The sequence below is a fragment of the Rhinoderma darwinii genome, chromosome 13 (assembly GCF_050947455.1).
Source record: "Rhinoderma darwinii isolate aRhiDar2 chromosome 13, aRhiDar2.hap1, whole genome shotgun sequence".
In the NCBI taxonomy this organism is placed as follows: domain Eukaryota; kingdom Metazoa; phylum Chordata; class Amphibia; order Anura; family Rhinodermatidae; genus Rhinoderma; species Rhinoderma darwinii.
In genome coordinates, this window is record NC_134699.1 from 571,159 (window position 1) to 590,657 (window position 19,499).

At 49.3% G+C, this 19,499-nt stretch overlaps 2 protein-coding genes across 12 annotated transcripts in view; one reads left to right on the forward strand and one right to left on the reverse strand.

The window, feature by feature from the left end:
• Window positions 1-2,584, forward strand: part of SULF2 (sulfatase 2) — a 100,433-nt gene extending 97,849 nt beyond the window's left edge. For all 6 annotated transcript variants that reach the window (XM_075846926.1, XM_075846930.1, XM_075846927.1 and 3 more), the window contains 5 exons: window positions 295-437; window positions 513-636; window positions 982-1,012; window positions 1,337-1,390; window positions 2,100-2,584. In XM_075846926.1, the coding sequence (XP_075703041.1) occupies window positions 295-437; window positions 513-636; window positions 982-1,012; window positions 1,337-1,390; window positions 2,100-2,130 (383 nt within the window). In that variant the 3' untranslated portion in view covers window positions 2,131-2,584. The remainder of the gene's footprint in view (window positions 1-294; window positions 438-512; window positions 637-981; window positions 1,013-1,336; window positions 1,391-2,099) is intronic.
• Window positions 2,585-5,925: 3,341 nt separating this feature from the next.
• Window positions 5,926-19,499, reverse strand: part of NCOA3 (nuclear receptor coactivator 3) — an 86,336-nt gene continuing 72,762 nt past the window's right edge. For 3 of the 6 annotated variants that reach the window (XM_075846921.1, XM_075846920.1, XM_075846922.1), the window contains 17 exons: window positions 18,923-19,111; window positions 18,504-18,605; window positions 18,277-18,417; window positions 17,920-18,067; window positions 16,671-17,056; window positions 15,582-16,462; window positions 15,102-15,276; window positions 14,476-14,664; window positions 14,147-14,380; window positions 13,698-13,824; window positions 13,200-13,371; window positions 12,811-13,113; window positions 12,235-12,339; window positions 11,652-11,886; window positions 11,407-11,572; window positions 10,309-10,447; window positions 5,926-7,952 (listed from right to left, as the gene is read on the reverse strand). In XM_075846921.1, coding sequence (XP_075703036.1) covers window positions 7,941-7,952; window positions 10,309-10,447; window positions 11,407-11,572; window positions 11,652-11,886; window positions 12,235-12,339; window positions 12,811-13,113; window positions 13,200-13,371; window positions 13,698-13,824; window positions 14,147-14,380; window positions 14,476-14,664; window positions 15,102-15,276; window positions 15,582-16,462; window positions 16,671-17,056; window positions 17,920-18,067; window positions 18,277-18,417; window positions 18,504-18,605; window positions 18,923-19,111 — 3,704 coding nt within the window. In that variant the 3' untranslated portion in view covers window positions 5,926-7,940. The remainder of the gene's footprint in view (window positions 7,953-10,308; window positions 10,448-11,406; window positions 11,573-11,651; window positions 11,887-12,234; window positions 12,340-12,810; window positions 13,114-13,199; window positions 13,372-13,697; window positions 13,825-14,146; window positions 14,381-14,475; window positions 14,665-15,101; window positions 15,277-15,581; window positions 16,463-16,670; window positions 17,057-17,919; window positions 18,068-18,276; window positions 18,418-18,503; window positions 18,606-18,922; window positions 19,112-19,499) is intronic. The other 3 variants (XM_075846923.1, XM_075846925.1, XM_075846924.1) reach the window with 3 other exon arrangements.

Consider the following 19,499-nt stretch of genomic DNA (forward strand, 5'->3'; position numbering starts at 1 on the left):
TTATCTCAGAATTGTCTGCATTGATCAGCTGTAAGAGCAGGACTAAATTAGGTTATCAGCCTTGAATTGTAAACCTTGAATGTCCGCTTTCACTGACAGCAAGCCGAGATCTTGAAAATTGTACGGAATTTGAACCCAAAGTCTGTAAGAAAGTTTCAGCTACAGAATTGTTCACGATATAGGGAGTTAGCTTTACATAGGACTGTATGATAACGATGTATTACATAGGACTGCAGGAAAGCAATAATCCGAGCTGTCAGGACGCGGCTTCTCCCTCTTCTCGCCCCTGTACAGTGGGGCCGTTCTGTGCCTGCACCAGCGCCAATAACAACACGTACTGGTGTCTGAGAACCATTAACGAGACCCACAACTTCCTGTTCTGTGAATTTGCCACCGGCTTCCTGGAGTACTTTGACCTGAACACCGATCCGTACCAGGTAAGGAGCGGCGACCAAGGGCTGTAGGAGGATGATGGTGGTGGTTGTCTTCTGTCTGACCCTGCTCTCTTGCAGCTGATTAATGCGGTGAACACTCTGGACCGGGACGTCCTCAATCAGTTACACGTCCAGCTGATGGAGCTGCGGAGCTGTAAGGGGTCCAGGCAGTGTAACCCCCGCACACGCAACATGGAGCTCGGTATGTTCCCCTTAGTCTTGCTGGGAGTTGCAGTTCTCCCTGTAGTTCTAGTTGGTTTCAGAACGATGTAATGGATTGCAGTATTTGTAGCCGTTCATCCGTGTACACGCGGTTATGTAACTACAACTCTCAGCATGCCCTGACAGTGGGATGTTGGATGATGCAGACCCCTATTCTGGCTTTGAGCGGATATAGATGGTGCTTTGTTTTCTGGGGTATTCTGTTGTGCACAGCGGAGGATCGTTACACTGTAATCTTTGTACTGCTCAGCGCAGGTGGAGCAGATCTCGGCTTCACTGGAACAGTTGTGTTTTCCTGCGTCTTCTAATCTTCTTTTACTTGCAGATGTCAAGGATGAGAGTTTTGAGCAGTACAAGTAAGTGTGGGGGAGGGGAGGCTGCTCTCGCAATATCCGTTATGTATTCACTTGGTTTACAACGCAGGAATCTCATGCTGGATGGCCACCAGTACCCGGCTTATAAGGGCTGTCACCCAACTTTCCACACATCCTGAATGGCATTACTATAAAAAAAAATCATGGTTGACTTCTAGGCCGGTCAGGGGGTGTAGAAAGCTGGGTGACCGGTGTGTGGTGAAAGAATCCTGGACATAAACCTCGCTCTGTTGCGCCCCCTTGTGTACGGAGACGATCTCACACTTGGTGACGGGTTACCTTTCTCTCTCTTTCCTTGGAAAACAGACAACTTCAGCGTCGGAAATGGCCAAAAACGAAGAAGCCGCCCTCTAAATCCCTGTAAGTGTATAATGTATCAGTCCTGTGTAACCCCCCCCCCTCCCCCCACCAGGCAATGTAGAGGGGGCTGCCCCAATACACTGCGTTCTCCATTCTGTTCTATGGGATTAAGAATCCAACCGAGCAAGTGGAAAGGGGCCGACGACCTACATTCTGGAGAAAGGTGCAGGACCCGCACACGGGATATCATATAAGTGTCTGATCACTGTGCCGTTCTCTCCCTCTCTGCCACTGTAATATCTGTATAGGGGCAGCGCTAAAATTCCCTCACAGCCATAATAATAGAACATTCTGCTACCTGCAGCCACCACTAGGGGGAGCTCACTACATAGATATATACAGCTCCCATAGAGTTACATAACATTCTGCTACCTGCAGCCACCACTAGAGGGAGCTCACTACATACAGATCTATACATCTCCTATAGTTACATAACATTCTGCTGCCTGCAGCCACCACTAGAGGGAGATCACTACATACAGATATATACAGCCCCCATAGAGTTACATAACATTCTGCTACCTGCAGCCACCACTAGGGGGACCTCACTACATAGATATATACAGCCCCCATAGAGTTACATAACATTCTGCTACCTGCAGCCACCACTAGAGGGAGATCACTACATACAGATATATACAGCTCCCATAGAGCTGCTGCATGCAGAGTATTGGAGGGGATGTGATTGTGACTGTTCTGTGTCCTGCAGAGACCAGTTATGGGAGGGCTGGGAAGGTTAACGTCCCCCTGGAAGACTCTGAACGTGAAGCGTTGGTAACACTTGAAGACCTTGTTGTTCAGGATTCTTGGACTGTGAGTAGATAGTCTGCGCTGCGGAGGACACTTGTGACTAATCACCCGACCCGAGCTCCAGACTCCACTTTTGCACCAGTAATCTGTATATTTCGCCTCATACATTCCGGCTGCCGGAGGATCTTTGTTTACGAGCGCCCCCGTCCTGCCCGGAGCTGACCAGGTCCAGGACCCTCCACCACCGGGATACCTGCGCCCTGCAGGGACTTAGAAGACGAGGATTCCACGGATTGGCTATGGTTTGCTCCCCTCCGGCAGACATTTTGTAAATAACCACCAACGCCCGGCTGCGACACGAGAGAAGTTATAGGATTAAGAGAAAAGCCGTCGCTGGTGATTCAATGGTTAATTCTTGATATATAATAAAGTGTCATAACAGACTGACGTTTACCCGGTGATGATCTGTCAGCGCTCGGGGGAGGGGGACGCGTTCTTACACCTTCGATTTTCAAATTGGAAATTCTGAATGTTTTGCGGTTCCGCTGCATTGCAGAAGTAGCCGCCGTTCTATATCTGGGGAATAGATATCCGTTACACGCCGCCGCTCGTTACTACGCTGGACTCCTCTGGGAGGATCGGGGGAGCCGGGTCCAGACCGCTCTCGACATAAGTTTAGTTGTACAAGAAGTCGTTACTGGAATATGAACCTGGTTTCCGCTTTGCTCTGTTGTCTAGTTCTGGATGCAGCCTGCAGTGTAAAGGATGGAGGTTTTTGTTCTCGTTTACACGGCGACTTTTCAGGATCGTGTACGCGTGTAATTAGAATAGACAGGGACACATATAGACAGGGACAGGACTGATGACCTATTCTTTAGGATATGCAGGTAGTGGATTTTGCAGCAGATTTCACCCCTTCTCCATTGAAAAGAATAAAATCTGCAGTAAATAACCAGAACGAAAATCCACAACGCGCTCCGAGTCCGTGCGGGAAAACGCTGGTTGCAGGTAAGTGGACGAGATGCTGCCGGGGAATAAAACCAGGTTCATATTACAATGTGACCGCGCCACAGCTCGTCATGGGATAATGTGTAACACCCCTCCCCCCCCATACAGAAGACCCCGCTCCAGTCACAGGTCCCAGCCGCACGTCTCCATCCACAGCTCGTCATGGGATAATGTGTAACACCCCTCCCCCCCATACAGAAGACCCCGCTCCAGTCACAGCTCGTCATGGGATAATGTGTAACACCCCTCCCCCCCCCCCCCATACAGAAGACCCCACTCCAGTCACAGCTCGTCATGGGATAATGTGTAACACCCCCCCCCCCCATACAGAAGACCCCACTCCAGTCCCAGCCGCACGTCTCCATCCATAGGTGACCAGCAGATCAGAACCCCGGTCTAGTGTTCAGGGGGACAGTCCATAAACCTGCGCCGGCCCTTTAATCCAGGAGATCGGAATCCGTGCAGCTTCATAATACATTTTTAAGTCCTCATTTGAGATTTATAAAAAAATACACGAAGAAGGGACAAGAACCGTCTGACAGGCTGATCTTTCCCATTGATGCTTCAAATGCAGTTACACAACGGAGACAGCGGGATGTGACTAGCCGATTATATAAATGAGTCCGTTACATAAGTCGTGTGAACACAGCCCTACAGCACCAAAACCCTGCAACAGATTCATGAGGTGCGAACAGATCAATGAAGAGAACATGTAACCGCGATTACGAATAATGAACGCTTATTTAGGCCACACCCCTTTTTACATACCACGCCATTGAATATTTACCTCGACACTGCCCCCATCTAGCTGCATAATACCCCTCCACAGCCCCGATAGTGCCTAATAATATAGACTCGCCTAACCCCAGTCTAATGATGAGTGGAGGCGATCCCTCTGATCCTCCGGTCTGCGGCCCGGCAGAGACCAGCGCGATGACTTCACTGCTTTGCACCGGTCTTTGCCGAGCCGTGAGCCTCCGGGGATGCATAGTGAAGGGTAGAGCAGGGATCTTACGGCTCCCTGCTCTACTATTGGAGTCAACTATGTCCTGCAGATACAATTGAAACCGGGGAAAAAAATAATAATGAAGAAACCGAAATCTGCGAGGACGTCGCTTAATTGTGCTGAATTTTTTATATATTTATTGATTGCCCAGCCCAAGAACAGTCATATTTTAGACCCAGAGATGACGACTAATGGCCACGACGACAATATCTAGTCAGAAATACAAGCGCCTATCCTAAATTGAATTTTGTATATAGGAATTACCTTACAGGGCAGATCCTTCTCATTCCTTGACAGCAAGCACAATAAGAAAACTTTCAGCATTAACCTCCAGGGCATACATTGATCTCCAGCTCACACAGGATTATCTACACTGACACATTGTAACAAACAAACCTGCAAAGTAGACCAGAATGGATGTAAAGATGACTTAATTCACTGACTGCAAGCAAGGATCTTGCAGACAGTGAGTTGCAGAACTTCCTTACACAATAATTCATGGTATAGTCCTCCAATCAGAAGGGCAGTCACTTTTTCTGCTGTAACATGTTTTATGTCTGCAGCTCTGGATGTGACTGGAGTAAGGACATTATGTAACCCCATAGACATGTATGGAACAGAGTTTTCAGGTGCAGAAATTTACGCAACGAATCTGCTAGGTGTGAACACGCTTATACTCCAGTCACATCCAGAGCTGCAGGTTTCCTGTCAGATAAGCGTCTCATACTGTTATAATCTGGTGGACGCAGTAGCTCTTATTTACCGGATGATCAGCAGTGACGGTAGAAGTCGTGGCTGTAGCGCGTTCACTCATCGTCTGCATCTTTCTCGCAGTTGCTGCAGATCTTCCATGAGAAATAGAAAAATACCCTGCACAGATATTAACACACTGTCACGACTAAGAAAACGATTGTGAATACAGTGCCCAGCAGTGCCAGAGCTATAGGCTGTACAGACAACACATTACCACCAGGAGGCGCTGCAGCTCTGGGAAAATCAGACATGACAAACATTGGAAGTAGCGTAGGATTGGTCACGAGATGTGACCCTCACACCCGGCAGGCGACCCCCGAGGATCAGAACCTGGGACAAGGACACCACATGAGCCTATGGAGGAAGGACGCCAACGTACGCGGTCATTGGCTTTTTCATGATGTCCTACGGGTGTCACATACATCACCCTTTATAGGCTATATTCTCATCCGGTTTACAGATACGTCATGAAAGAGCGGACCATGTACGTTTTAGGCTTCGTTCCCATCTGCGTCAGGGTTCTCTTCAGCCATTTGTCGGAGCTTCGCATAAGAACGGAGCCCTGACTAAAAACCGGAAACCTGCCGCAATGGTGACGAACGGAAACCACTAGCAATATTTCAGTCACCATTGATATCAATGGTGACGGAAATGGAAGCTGTGGTTTGTTTGACTTTCCGTTGTGGGGTTCACCCGATGGAAAGTGAACGCTGATGTAAACAGGCCCTTATCTCGTCAAAGCGACGGAACCCTTACACAACGGAAACCATTGGCACGGGATCCGTCACCAGTGAAATCAGCGATGATGAAGCCTCTGGTTTCAGTCAGGGCTCCAATGGAACGTCAGAACGCAGATGTGAACGAAGCCTTACACTGAAACCAGGAGGAACTTCTGCAGACTTTACACTTATCACCCCCATAAAGCCACAAGTCCCCGGCTGAGGGTCACCAGTAGTCACCCCCTCCTCACTGAAGTTTATCGGACAAGCAGCGGGCAGGATCGCCATAAACTAGAAGATTTTGTAGACTGGAAACCAGACACGAAGCCTTTTATTACACAGAAATGTCAAATATACAATTGTACAGATTATTACATGTAATAGGCTCACTCTCATGTTGCACAGAAGTTGGTGAGACCCCTCGCCGCCACTCATCTCATGGCCAGTATAATCCCCCGACCAGTCGCTCCGGCTGCACGTACAGGGGATGGGGGGGGGGGGGGGGTCGAGTCCATCGGGAAGGCACGGGAGGAACAGATTCATTATTGCTCAATAAACAAGTGCCCCCCCAAACTAACAGGAGAAATAGAACAGGCGGGAGCCAAAACCAGCACAAAGCGGCCACGTGAAAGAGATCGCTACAAAACATGAGCGGGAGGAAGACGGGCAACCCCAGGGAACGGCCAAAACATGACAGAGCGACACCGCGGCTCAAACCATTCCACTGGAGAATAACCGGGGCAAATCCAAGGAATGTTCAGTAGGAAACCAGAGGCAGTTCCACATTCATCCAGCAGGGGGCAGCAGGACAGACGGCTAACAGTAGCACCAGAATGTGACAGTTTCCCTGGGGAGGGGGCAGCACCGCCGCATCGTCTACACTGGTCACGACAAACCGCGCAGGAACAGTCCTATGTAAATGAAGCCCAATCATTGTAGAATGTAACGTTTTGCAGCTTTCTAATAAACTGTTCCAATGACTCATTTTCAAGATCTCTGCTTGCTGTCAGCGAATAGTAAAAAAAATAAGAAAAAATCTTGATTACAGCCAAAGAGAATAAAAACCGGTCCTAAACAAATCCCACTCACACAGCTGAAGAGCTCATTATAAGAGACCCCTCAGCTGTGTGAGCAGGACTAAGCTCAGGCTGCTTGCGGACAGTGAATGGAGAGGAGTAATTTTGTACAGAATTATCAGTTCCAGAACCTTTCACTCTAGAGCGATTTATCCGCAGCCGCACGTTCCCCGCCACGGAGCGCCTATTTTGAGCAGTTTCTTATGTTGGGTTGGTGTTTGGCGTTATTGATGATGGCCGCGGATACAGACGCTTCCATATTATACCGATATTGCGTTTGTATCCTTTTACTGCACATGTTTTGAGGGATGGTACAATTTAATCCAAAATGAAGACCAGTCACATGACCTCCCCCAGCGGAGCAGTCACATGATCACAGCGGTTTTCTTCGTGAATTGTTCCGTCTGAGCTGTGGCCGCAGGGAATATACTGAGGAAAAGGAGGAGCAGACGAGGGACGCGCCAATAAACGTGTAACATACAAAACACAAGGATATTGCTGTATTCACCTCCGATGTAACACAGAAATCACCCCCACCAGTCATATTGAAGTCGTCACCTGACGGGCAGCCACTAATTATCTCTTCAGGCGCTCTAGACCTAGGGCAGTCACAGGGTTAAATACGCAGCTTTAGAAGCTCAGACCCAAAAAACAGAACAAATAAAACAAACACGGACCTAGAAAAATGCATATACAATAATAATGTCTCCTCTTAGTATATACAACATGTTTACACGAGGGGGGGGAGGGGCGAGACGAGCGGATTTCCCAGCTGCACTCATTACACGCGGCCGGGACCTCGGGGGCTATTGCAATCTCAATATTTAAAGTAGACAAAAAAAATACAAATAATAATCCTGGGGATCTCAACAGTCGTAAAGTGCAAATCTACTGCACGGCGAGATCAACACGGTCGTTCTCCTACGTCATCAGAAGTCACAAAGGTTTCTAGGAATCTACTCCAAAAACAGAAATTTACTCTGCAGGACTCACGAGAAACGTTCCAGGTGCTTTGGGATAAAACTTTCAGAACCTCAAAAATATAATAATGGAGCGGCTCCTGTGGGGAACGTTCCCGCCAGATTCACACCGCGCTCAGCGACCTGCCCGGCCGGACCCTCACACAGGACGTCGGGAGCCGAGGAGAGTCCTTGGTAAGGCTGAAGCAGGAATAGATTTCCAATTATACAGTCACTCCCATCATCTCTCGTTCAGCCTCATGACAGGAAAGGGCGGCATCAGCAGTATTTCTGGACGGATAAAAAGAAAAGCAATTAAAGGAGAAACGCAGGAGGCGAATAACAGGCGTAAAAAGAAAGAAACGGCACGTGAGGTCACCGGACAGGACAACACATTATCGCGTGTAAACAGAGGGGGCCTCCGGCAGCAGTTACACAGTGATGTCTCTTTTCAACCGTTGGGAAGGGAAAAATGATAGAACTTTGTTTTAAAAAATTGATTTATAAATAACCCATAAAAGGCATTATACCAATCATCCCTGAAAAGAAAAAACTCCCTCCTGATCCCAAGTGGCGATCACACTGGATAAGCATTCAAACAACAATACTATACGTAATATCAGAGCTAGCCATCTACTGTTCCTGTGTGACCAGCTCCTGAGGTCGGCTATTCCACAGATTCACAGCTCTTACACTAAAGAACCAGCTCCTGAGATCGGCTATTCCACAGATTCACAGCTCGTACAGTAAAGAACCAGCTCCTGAGGTCGGCTATTCCACAGATTCACAGCTCTTACAGTAAAGAACCAGCTCCTGAGGTCGGCTATTCCACAGATTCACAGCTCTTACAGTAAAGACCCAGCTCCTGAGGTCAGCTATTCCAGATTCACAGCTCTTACAGTAAAGACCCAGCTCCTGAGGTCAGCTATTCCAGATTCACAGCTCTTACAGTAAAGACCCAGCTCCTGGGGTCGACTAATCCACAGATTCACAGCTCTTACAGTAAAGAACCAGCTCCTGAGGTTGGCTATTCCACAGATTCACAGCTCTTACACTAAAGAACCAGCTCCTGAGATCGGCTATTCCACAGATTCACAGCTCGTACAGTAAAGAACCAGCTCCTGAGGTCGGCTATTCCACAGATTCACAGCTCTTACAGTAAAGAACCAGCTCCTGAGGTCGGCTATTCCACAGATTCACAGCTCTTACAGTAAAGACCCAGCTCCTGAGGTCAGCTATTCCAGATTCACAGCTCTTACAGTAAAGACCCAGCTCCTGAGGTCAGCTATTCCAGATTCACAGCTCTTACAGTAAAGACCCAGCTCCTGGGGTCGACTAATCCACAGATTCACAGCTCTTACAGTAAAGAACCAGCTCCTGAGGTTGGCTATTCCACAGATTCACAGCTCTTACACTAAAGAACCAGCTCCTGAGATCGGCTATTCCACAGATTCACAGCTCGTACAGTAAAGAACTAGCTCCTGAGGTCGACTAATCCACAGATTTGCAGCTCGTACAGTAAAGAACCAGCTCCTGAGGTCAGCTATTCCAGATTCACAGCTCGTACAGTAAAGATCCAGCTCCTGAGGTCGGCTATTCCACAGATTTACCGGTTATAGTAAAGACCCAGCTCCTGGGATCGGCTATTCTACAGATTCACCACTTTTACAGTAAAGATCCAGCTCCTGACGTTGACCATTCTACAGATTCACCGCTCTTACAGTAAAGACAACTTGTCATCTCTGGAGATTGAGCATTTTCTTCTCCATGTAAAACCCCCTTGTCTTTTGAGGGGGTTTTACATGGAGCAGGTTCTCACTACACTTCTTGTATGGGCCCCTCATATATTTGTATAAGCTCCTCATGTCCCCCCCCCCCCCCTCAGCCGTCTCTTCTCATGGATAAATCTGTTTCATTCTTTTCATCTTTCCTCATCCCTGACATCCTCCGCGTCTCTTATTAGTTTAGTTTCTCTTCTTTGTCAGCTTGTAATTTATGAACATTACTACATAGCTTGTGTCATCTACAGGACCAGCACTACTACCCCCATCCTCTATATCATTAATAAGGTGAATAATAGTGGTCCCAGCACTGAACCCCGGGGTCACCACTTATAACCGGGGACCATTCAGAGTAGGAATCATTGACCACAACTCTCTGGACACGTCCTGGAGACAATTCTCAATCCAATTACCATCTCGACTTTCTAAACCTCTAGTCCTTAGTTTACCCATTAGACGTCTGTAAAGGCATTTGACAATGTCCCACAAAGTCCAAAAACACTATTTTGACAGTGGTGTTGATTATATCTTTATAGGGGTCGGAGCTTATAAACTCCTGCTCCTCTTCACACCACGATAGCGTTACAAGAGACTCTACTGCCTGCAGCCACCACTAGGGGGAGCTCGCTGAGGACATGCAGTAAGAACTAAGCTCCCCCTAGTGGTGGCTCTGTGTCTGCAGGGGATTTGGAGTTCTGACGCTATTAAGATATAGGAGCCAGAGCAGAATGTTGAACTTTATGTTAAGACGACGTCAGGGAGCCATCGGTCAGAAGCGTCACTTCTCATTCCCACAATATAAACTTCAGTACAGATACGGGACCCTGACATCAGGACTGTCTGGAGGCTGCAGGGGGAGGACTCACCTGATCAGGCCCCATCGGCATCCCAGACATTGGTATGGTATTCATCGACATCTGACCCATGTGACTGCTGTTACTGTTCATGTGCATCATGTTGTACGCGCCCGGGTTGGCCTGGTGCCCGTACTGTTGGGGGAATGAGCTGCAAACAAAAGTGTCATCAAATCAGCAAGAGAAAAATCACCCTTAATGTGACAGCGCAGATCAAATCAGTGATTCCATACAAATCCTGAGCTGCATTCACAATTCTGCTGGGAAATAAGAAGCCATCATTGTCCAAACTGATACATTAAAACACACACTTGCATTGCATTATGAGAGATGTGGCTTTTCTGTAGGCGACTACTTAGTAGGGTGCAGATGCTGAACCAGCAGGGACAGAGCTGGAGATAGGAAAACAGCAGAACTGTGAATGCAGCTGTGGAAGTTCTATAAATAAACCTCAGGATCAGTCCCAGAGAATCAGCAGCAGCTTTGTAAATCCGTGGCTTGTATTTCAGGGCTTTTCCCACGAGGAACGTTTGACATATACAGATGGGGGTCCCACCTATCTCTAGAACGGGACCCCCTGAACTCCATTCTAGCTTTGTCTGCCATCGCTGACTCCCGCCAATTTCCTGACTTTATGGTCGGGAGTTATGAAAACAGCCGAGTGCTCGCTGAGCTGCGCTGTTTCTGTAACTCCCATAGTAGTGAATAGCAGTTACAGAAGCAGCGTATTATGCGAGCCACGCCATCTCCGGAACTACCATTCTGCTCTGAGGGGCTTACGGTAACAGCGCAGCTCTGCGAGTTACTTTGTTTTCACCTTCATGGTCGGAAATCAGCCGGGAACACAGAGGTAGAATGGGGTTTAGGGGCCTCGTTCTAGGGATAGGTGCGGGTCACCGAGGTGGGACCTGCATCTCTCTGATATTTATGACACACCCTGTGGATCCTGTGGATAGGTCATAAATGTCCCTTGTGGGAAAACCCCTTTAACCACCTCCTCTGATATAATGGATTTGTACAGAACATTGGAGGTGACAGAGCAGGATCTAGAGTCCGTGTATGAGGCCCAAGCAGCTCAGTGAGAGGAGGATCTACACATCCGGAACCTACCTGGACCTCGCCAAGTTTCCTGACGGCCAACCCTTCATGTCCGGCGACTGGTACAACTGTGTGCTCTGTGGGTGGGGGTTCTGGGAAGGAGCCATTCTAGATGTCATCATGGGGGTGGGGGGGCTGGAAACTCGTCCAAACGTGGGATCAGCCTGCTGATTCATTCCTGCAATAATAGAACATTAGCGCATCGCAGATATATCACCCATCTCAGACATCACCATGTACCTCCCCGTCCAGCTTACCATAGTTGGGTGGGTAGGGGAACTGCTGAGGAGGGGCTTGGGGCAGGGGGGGTCCTCCCAGTGGGTTCTCCATTCCTGCTGTAGCAGTGACATTGGGTGGAGGACTGAACCCCTGGGACTGTCCTTGCTGCTGCTGCTGCTGCTGGATGATCATGGCCATTCGCTGCTGACGGAGTTGGTGACTGAGCAGCTCCCGATTCCGCTGAGCGACCATCTGAGCATTCAGAAATCCCTGCTGCAAAAAGAGGGGAGCACAAAATTCTACTAAACCCTGATAGTGTGAGCATGCAAATCAGTTCATGAGCGCCGCCATCCATTACAAAGATCACATGTGCAGACTAATAAAGGGGAGCTCCGGCACCATCGCTGCAACATAAGAGGTTATTCTAGTCATGCTTCTCAATGCTGGGGGAGGGGGCATCTCCTCATACATGGGGGGCACAGCAGTGCCTTATTCACACTCCTCCGGCATGATTCGATATTTGGTTAGTAGAGGATACAGCGGGCGGATTAGGACTTTCCACCTGTTGTGTCTGGACCTTCACAGGACTTATTGGTTGTGTATATAATGACCCATCCTCACCTGCGAGGCTACAGGCGTCTGCATCACCGGCCTCATGACCCCCACTCCACCAGCGTTCATACTCTCCACCTTCATCTCCATTGCTTGTCGGCTTTGGTTCAGAAACTGTAAATGCAGAATAAAATGTGTCGTCATTGGTGTCTTACTAGAACGCAGGACATTTTCTGGGGTTCAGTCTTCTGCTCGGTGCCCTCTAGTGGTGCCAGCTATTTGGTTACATTACTGTACTTCTCTGCCCCGGCAGCACTCCCGGGGATCACATACAGGCATCATGTGATCGCTGCAGCCAATCAGAGGGCTTAGCAGTGACTAATCATATTTCTGGCATAATACCAGAAATGCAACACATGACCGCTGAACCCTCTGATAGGCTGCAGCGGTCACATGATGCCTGAATGTAATCCCCGGGAGTGCTGCATCGCCGGGGGAAAAGAATAGACGTTACTCGTTTTGTTTATTCGCGTCATTTTCAGACATAAGGAAAACATTTTATGAACCCGGAAAACAGCTCTGAGATGGTGGACGGGTCGTCTGCTGGAGTCTACAGGAGATAAGAAGCCCGGGGGGGGGTCTCACCTGCTGCCCCTGGAGCCTCTGCTGTAGCTGCATCCTCAGCTGTTTTGGGATGTTTGTCCGGGGTCTCATGAGATTAGCCCGCGGGTGCATTCCTTGAAGTGGGAAGTTGCCTTGCTGTTGCCCCATCTGCGCCATCATGGAGTTGAATGGTGCATGCTGCCCCTGCATGCTATTAAAGCCTCCAGCTTGCATCGTGGCCCCTTGCCCAGGATAAGGCTGCCCGTACATGGGAGGCTTCTGATCCATCAGCACTGCAGAGTCTTGTGGCTGGAAGGAGTCTGATTGTGGCTCTAAAGTCTGGCCCTGCAGAGAGTGACAGGCAGGAGAATGGAGTATGAGCAGCTTCAGGTCTTCATGTAGACCCCCCTCCCCCACTACCCAACACTCACCTGATTGACAAGCTCAGGGATCCCCAGGGCCCGGTCTATTTCCTCCAGCCCGGTGGGGTCGGTGTTGCTCAGCAGGGTGTGCAGCTGGTCCAGCAGAGCAATCTCATCCGTCTGTCCTTCCACAGTTGATGGAGGACACAGAAGATCATCCAAGGAACTCCGGCCAAGCTGCCTGGAAAATGGAGAGAGAGCGCAGACATTGTCAACACTGACCGCAGCAGCAAGACGGCCACGGGAAACGGTCCACGGGGCGTCCACTGCTGGGAAATCAACGTAAAGGGACGGAAATAAAGAAATGTGCACCGGATGCAGCGAAGATTTATCAATGATAATGTCCCAATACCCACTAAACCCAGACATGGGGCACATTGCCTGCGACACTTCATGTCACCAGGGTTATCATCACAGTATTATCTCCCAGCAGTGGAGCTACGGTAGACGCCATTCACCGGGGGAGGGGCGTGGGTTCATCAGGACTTGGCAGACATCTGGTCCCACCTGCTTTGAGATCCATTCGGCCCCTGCTCCATGGACATCATGCTCTCCGGCCAGGACCCTGCGGTGTTAGATGGAGCTTGTTGTCCATATGGGTTGGAGCCCATCCCCATCGCCAGGTCATTGGCTCCTAGAATGTAACATAGAAATATTAATATAAGAGCACCCAGAGAAACACACAAGCTGAGGCGAAGGATTCACGGCCACATATTTATAAGTATATAAAGGTGTAGGTAAGACGGCTCCTCCGGGGACCCGCAGTCCCACATGAGAACTAACGCAGACTAAACCCTAATAAGAAAGGACTGATTTCTCAACCTGAGCGGGGACGACAGCTGCTGGCAGATCCTCCTGTGTAAATGGGCCGTTACAGTGAGGTGGGAGCTTCAGACACAGAGCGGAGTGTACGGGGGATGAGCAGGTACGTCACGCCACTAACAGGAGACACTCACTCATTGGCATCATCTGCTGCTGCAGCACCGCCCGGCTCCCCGGAATACTGTTGGATCGCACTGGAAGCCCCGCCATGTTTCCACTCATCCCTGGCCTAGGCATGGATGTATTGTACTCGGGCCCCTGCCTTCCAACTGGCCCCGTGCTGGAGGGCTCCATGCGGCTGATGCCAGAGTTCTGCATAGCCCACTCCCCTGCTGGGTGCTGGCCCATACTCCTGCCGGGACCACTACCTGTAAATACAAGGAGAGGAAAGAGAGAACATATCTCAGAGACCGGAATTATCAGCCCATGACCCCTTGCCAGTGTAACCAGCCTCAGCACGTACCCAACATCCCAAAGCCGTCCTGTGCATCCATCATTCTCGGACTTCCCATCATGCTTTGCTTTGGCATCATCGGAAAATTACCAACATTCCTGACCGGTGGGGCGGAGCTCCCTGAAATCGTGCTGTCCAATGACATTGCCCGATTAAATGGAGGCCGAGTGACCTGTACATTCTGTGGACTCCTCATACCTAAAAGGTAGAAGCGCAAAATCCAGTAAAAACCAAGCAACACGGTGCAAGCAAAGTAACATCAAACTAAGCACCCGTCCCGAAAACAAAGCTTAACCATGATGAAAAGTTACTCAACTTTCTAATACTTTGTGTGTGAACAGAGAATTGCACAGAGGATGAAAAACCAGCCCTGACCTAATACTTCTCATAGCTTTGCTACAATGTATCAGTGCAGGAAATGCCAAAGTTCTCTCCAGCCCTGGACTCCAGGCTCATAGTTCTACAATATATAGTAACAAACCCTCAGATGTATCTAGATTGGTTGTAAGCCTACGCATGTAAACAAGTTCCTTTCCATTTAATGACCACAAGCAAAGATCTTGAATGTGGCACAGAACTAAAAGCACAAAGTCTGTTAGAAAGTTGCAGAAATCATATGATTGAGTGTTATTTACAGAGGAATGGACGGCCGTTCTGGACAGCAGCTATCGCACCTAGAGGGGGACTGTCCTGGAACACCGGCTGTTTGGCTGCCATGTTACCGGTACTTGTACTCATGGAATTGGCGTAGAAATTGGAGCCTGCGAGGTCACCAAGAATTGCATCCAAGTGATCTAAGTCTCCAGTCACCTGAGACAAGACGGAAGAGAAAACACAATATCAATCTAAAGAATATCACCAAGGTAGAGAAAACCACAGACCCTTTATACAGTTATCGGCCGCTAAATAGTCATCTAATAGTGTATATGTGTTTATAATTAACTGGGGTGGGGGCAGGGCTGGTTGTTACTGTGCCCCTGTGGTCAGACTAGGAAGAGGAGGGTATTTGGGCAGTGAATATCCAATATCTGAGCGGGGGAGCACGGACTGTACTACTAGCTGGTGTGAGGTCTCCGGATACTGACAAGCTGAACACAAGTCTACGCTGTAGTTACCTCCTCGGCAGGCTCGCTCTTGATCTTCATCTCCTTCTCTTGGCTGGAGCTCGGGACGGTGGAGCTGCTGCACTGGCTGAGTTTACTGTCCATCGGCTCCACTTTGGGCTTCACATCCTTGGTCAGCTGCTCCTTCCCCTCGTCCTTGTCCAGCAGGTACCGGAGCAGCGCATTGTTCTCCTTCTTCTTGGGGCTCAGCTGTTCCTGCTTCACCGTTGCTTCTGTACAAGGAGCAGAGCTGGCCGTCTCCTGGAAGTTGTCCTTGCCAGTGGCTTCTGCAGTGATTTTGGCGACCTCGGCAGGAGAGTTTCCGTTTTGCAGCAGTTTATGGAGGATGCGGTGCTTCTCCTGGAGCATGGAGCCGTGCAGGTTGGAGGTGGAGCTGACACCTGAGGAGGTGGAGGAGGACACTCCGGAGGGACTGGTAACATTTGTGGAGGAATCTTTACAGCCGGAGTCCATGCTGGAGCTGCTCATGGCACTGTGGCCGCGCTCCTCAGTAGAGCAGGTCAGCAGCTGCAGGAGCTTCTTGTGCCCTTTACTTTCCGCTTGCACCCTCTGCCCATCGGAGCCTTCGATGATATTCTCTTTGACGTCCTTCTCACTGAGGTGATCTCTCCCGCTGGACTGACACACAGAACTTTCCACTTGCGCTTGTTCACAGAATAACCCCGAGGGACTTTTACAGTCCTGGTTCCCCATCTTACTCTGCTGAGGCAGGTTCATGTTAGAGGCGCTCTCTGCTTTCTGACCGGGGGATGACAAAGACGACAAGAGGGAACTGCCGACTCCTTCACTTATCGCATGCAGGGCACTGAGCGAGCTGCTGGAGAAGCCCCCTCCACCGGCGTTCCCAGAAGCTCCCATAGGAGAATTCATCCCTGGATAAGAGAGCAAAGAGGTCAAAGTAGATCCCAACAATGATCACATGAATCACAAGAACATGAACTGACGCTCCAGGTAAAGAAAAAGGGTTGAACAGAGACAAGTGTTGTGGGAGTTGTAGTAGTTAAAGGAACAAGATGGATTAATAAGACTCCTAACTCGGGTCTTATTCCACATTGTACAGAAGATGCTGGTGCCACTTACCTGGAATAGGGGAAAACTGGCTGGATCCCATTTTAGGGCTTACTCGATTGCGAGGTGACATCATCAGGTTGGGTTGATTGCTGCTCATGCCCGGACTCCCTTGCGGGGGGCTGCTCATATTTACTCCATAGTTTGTGCTGTTGCTCTGGTATGGGGGCTGCTGCATTCCTGGAGCTTGGGACAGGGGCCCCATGTTGCCACTTGATCCGTATCTCATGCCTGACATTTGTGTCATGTTGTTGGCCTCCGCCATGCCATAATTGCGGTTCTGTGGCGGTGCGGCCTGAACACATGTGACATTCATAGCATTGCCGGGATTTGATTGTAAAGGTGGGCGAACTCCTTGTGCCATAGGATTTGGATTCGGCCGGTATCCATTCTGTTCCCTGAAACAGCAGCACAAGACAATGAAGACATACGGGACTTAAAAGGGAATCGGTCAGCAGTTTTGAGGTATATAGACGATGCCCTCCCCCTATGTCAGGCAAGTTGCATGACGGAGAAAATAATGTTTCATTCCCCCGGGGTCGTGATCGAAAACGCCACTAAGCCTCCTGCACTGCACGCTGCCAGCCACGCCCCCTCTGCTCTGAGTGACAGCTCTAGTGGTCTCCTGATTGGCCGCTAGACCTACCACTCAGAGCAGTTAGTGGCACTTGCGACCGCTGCATCGGGGGAATCAAACATCGGTTTCTTGGTCATGCACCCTGCGTGACCTAGACAAGAGTGACGTTTACAATGCCCCCCCCTCCCCTATATCACCCTGTCAGCAGTTTAGAGGCCTCAAAACTGCTGACAGATTTCTTTGAACTTTACATCCTCTGATCAGAAAACAAGCGCTCATCAGAAAATGATGCAATGAGCTCAGAGCAATGATATGTTGTGAATGAAGGCGGCTTCATCCAGCAGTCTGTAAATAATGTAATCATTGCAACTTTCTCATTGACTGTGTGGAATCAGGAAGGTATTTCAGTCTCCTGGATGTCAACATTTTTCCAGTTATTGACAGCAAGCAGAGATAGAGTTATTAAGCTGGGAATCCTAGTATAGGACACCCCACCCCTCAGCTGGATTAGAGACCGTCTACAGAAAACTATTCTTGCGCTGGAGAACCTGCAGCATCCGCATCACAGAGACGTCTCCTGCAAAAATAATTCTTAGCAGCCGACTCCAACAGCCCATTGTGGGGGCGCAGCAGTGGGACCCTCCACCCTTTCTGATGAAATGGGGTTATGGAGGCACTTCTTACCTCTGCAGGAAATGAGTGGACACAAAGCCGTGAGGGTCATTTGTGACAGGATTTCGGAATAATTTGCTCTTGGTCTGTGCGGTGACCAACGTGCCGTCTGCTAGAGAGAACCTGTAGAGCGGCGTCTCCGAGTGTCCGTGAACGTACGCTGCAAGGACAAGATGACAGAGGGTCAGGAATACCTCCCCTCACAATGCACTGACCCGCTGCCTCGCCCCCAAAGATAGCAGGAACCGATCCTCACGTGGGCCCACGGCGTTCACACGTGGCAGCAGCAGCATTTTATCACCACAGCCACGAGTATACACCACTAACATGAAACAGACGAACACTGCACGTTTCTATGGTGACGCTCACCTTCCTGATAATGGCGTTTATAAGTCCACGGTTGTCCATCACTGTGACATAAAAACCTCTGGATACAGCGGCGGATTGTGTCCTCGAATCCCGGCCTCATGGAGTTGCGCAGAGAATTCGGGTCGATATTCACTACTTTGCCTGTTAGAAGAGATCAGTCCGGGTAAATGAGGGCTGCCATGTTACCCTGCTGTAACAGACACGTGGCAGGAGGGCGGCCGTCTCACCTGAAAGGTCGTGTCTGGTGATGAAGCTCTCCGGATTGGATGAGAACGTTCTCTCCACATTGGTAAATCGCCGGGCGACGCAGATCATGCAGGACTGAAGATCTAATAAGAACACAGAGCAGTCAGCGAGCGATCACACAACACATATATCCGACTCATGAGGAAACTGGAAACAAAACTAAATGGATCACGCTGCTGAATAGATTAACAGACTCTATTCGAGCAATGATGTGCTTACAGCACAAAAACCACAGCCAGTAGGCAAGCTATTACTTGCTGGTATCTGCCAATTCCTATTTAAAACATTTACTATTCGATGCAGCGCTTCATTTATTTTTTTTCTCTTCTAGTTTTATGGTCTCCAATATTCAACTCCTAGTAGGGGGGGGGGGGGGAGGGGAATGCCGGACATCACTGACCTTCACCTTCCTCCATGATGGCACGAGGCTGAGAGAGCGCAAAGCACTGCATGGTCTCGTATCTCTGCCGTGGGTCGATCCCCCCGTTGCCATCGTCCAGGTGATCCAGTGCGGTCTTGACAAGCATGCGGCAGTTGAACGTGTGACTTTTTTGCCGGGGGACTTCATTAGACCAGGGCACCCCATTCACTTTATAAAGACAGAAATAAGACTATAGTAGAAACACCGCAGCACAATATCTCAGTGTGTCCACCTACAGATATATCGTAATCGTGTGTACAGTCATTCAGTAGGGACCTTCATAGTTCACCTGTGTCCATCACATGACCAGGGCTGATTATTATCCACTGGGAGCAAACAATGAAGTTTCCTATTGAATGACAGCAAGCAGAGATCATGAAAATCATGAGGAATTTATACAGGAAGTACATTGGAAAATTGTGTAGCTTTACATTACACAGAATAAATTTGATGAAGGCGGACAACCCCTCTAATCTGTATTATGATTGACTGAGGGGTCTTTACAATCCTGAACCCGCTGCCCATTGTCAATTATAATCAATAGCATGGCGCCTGT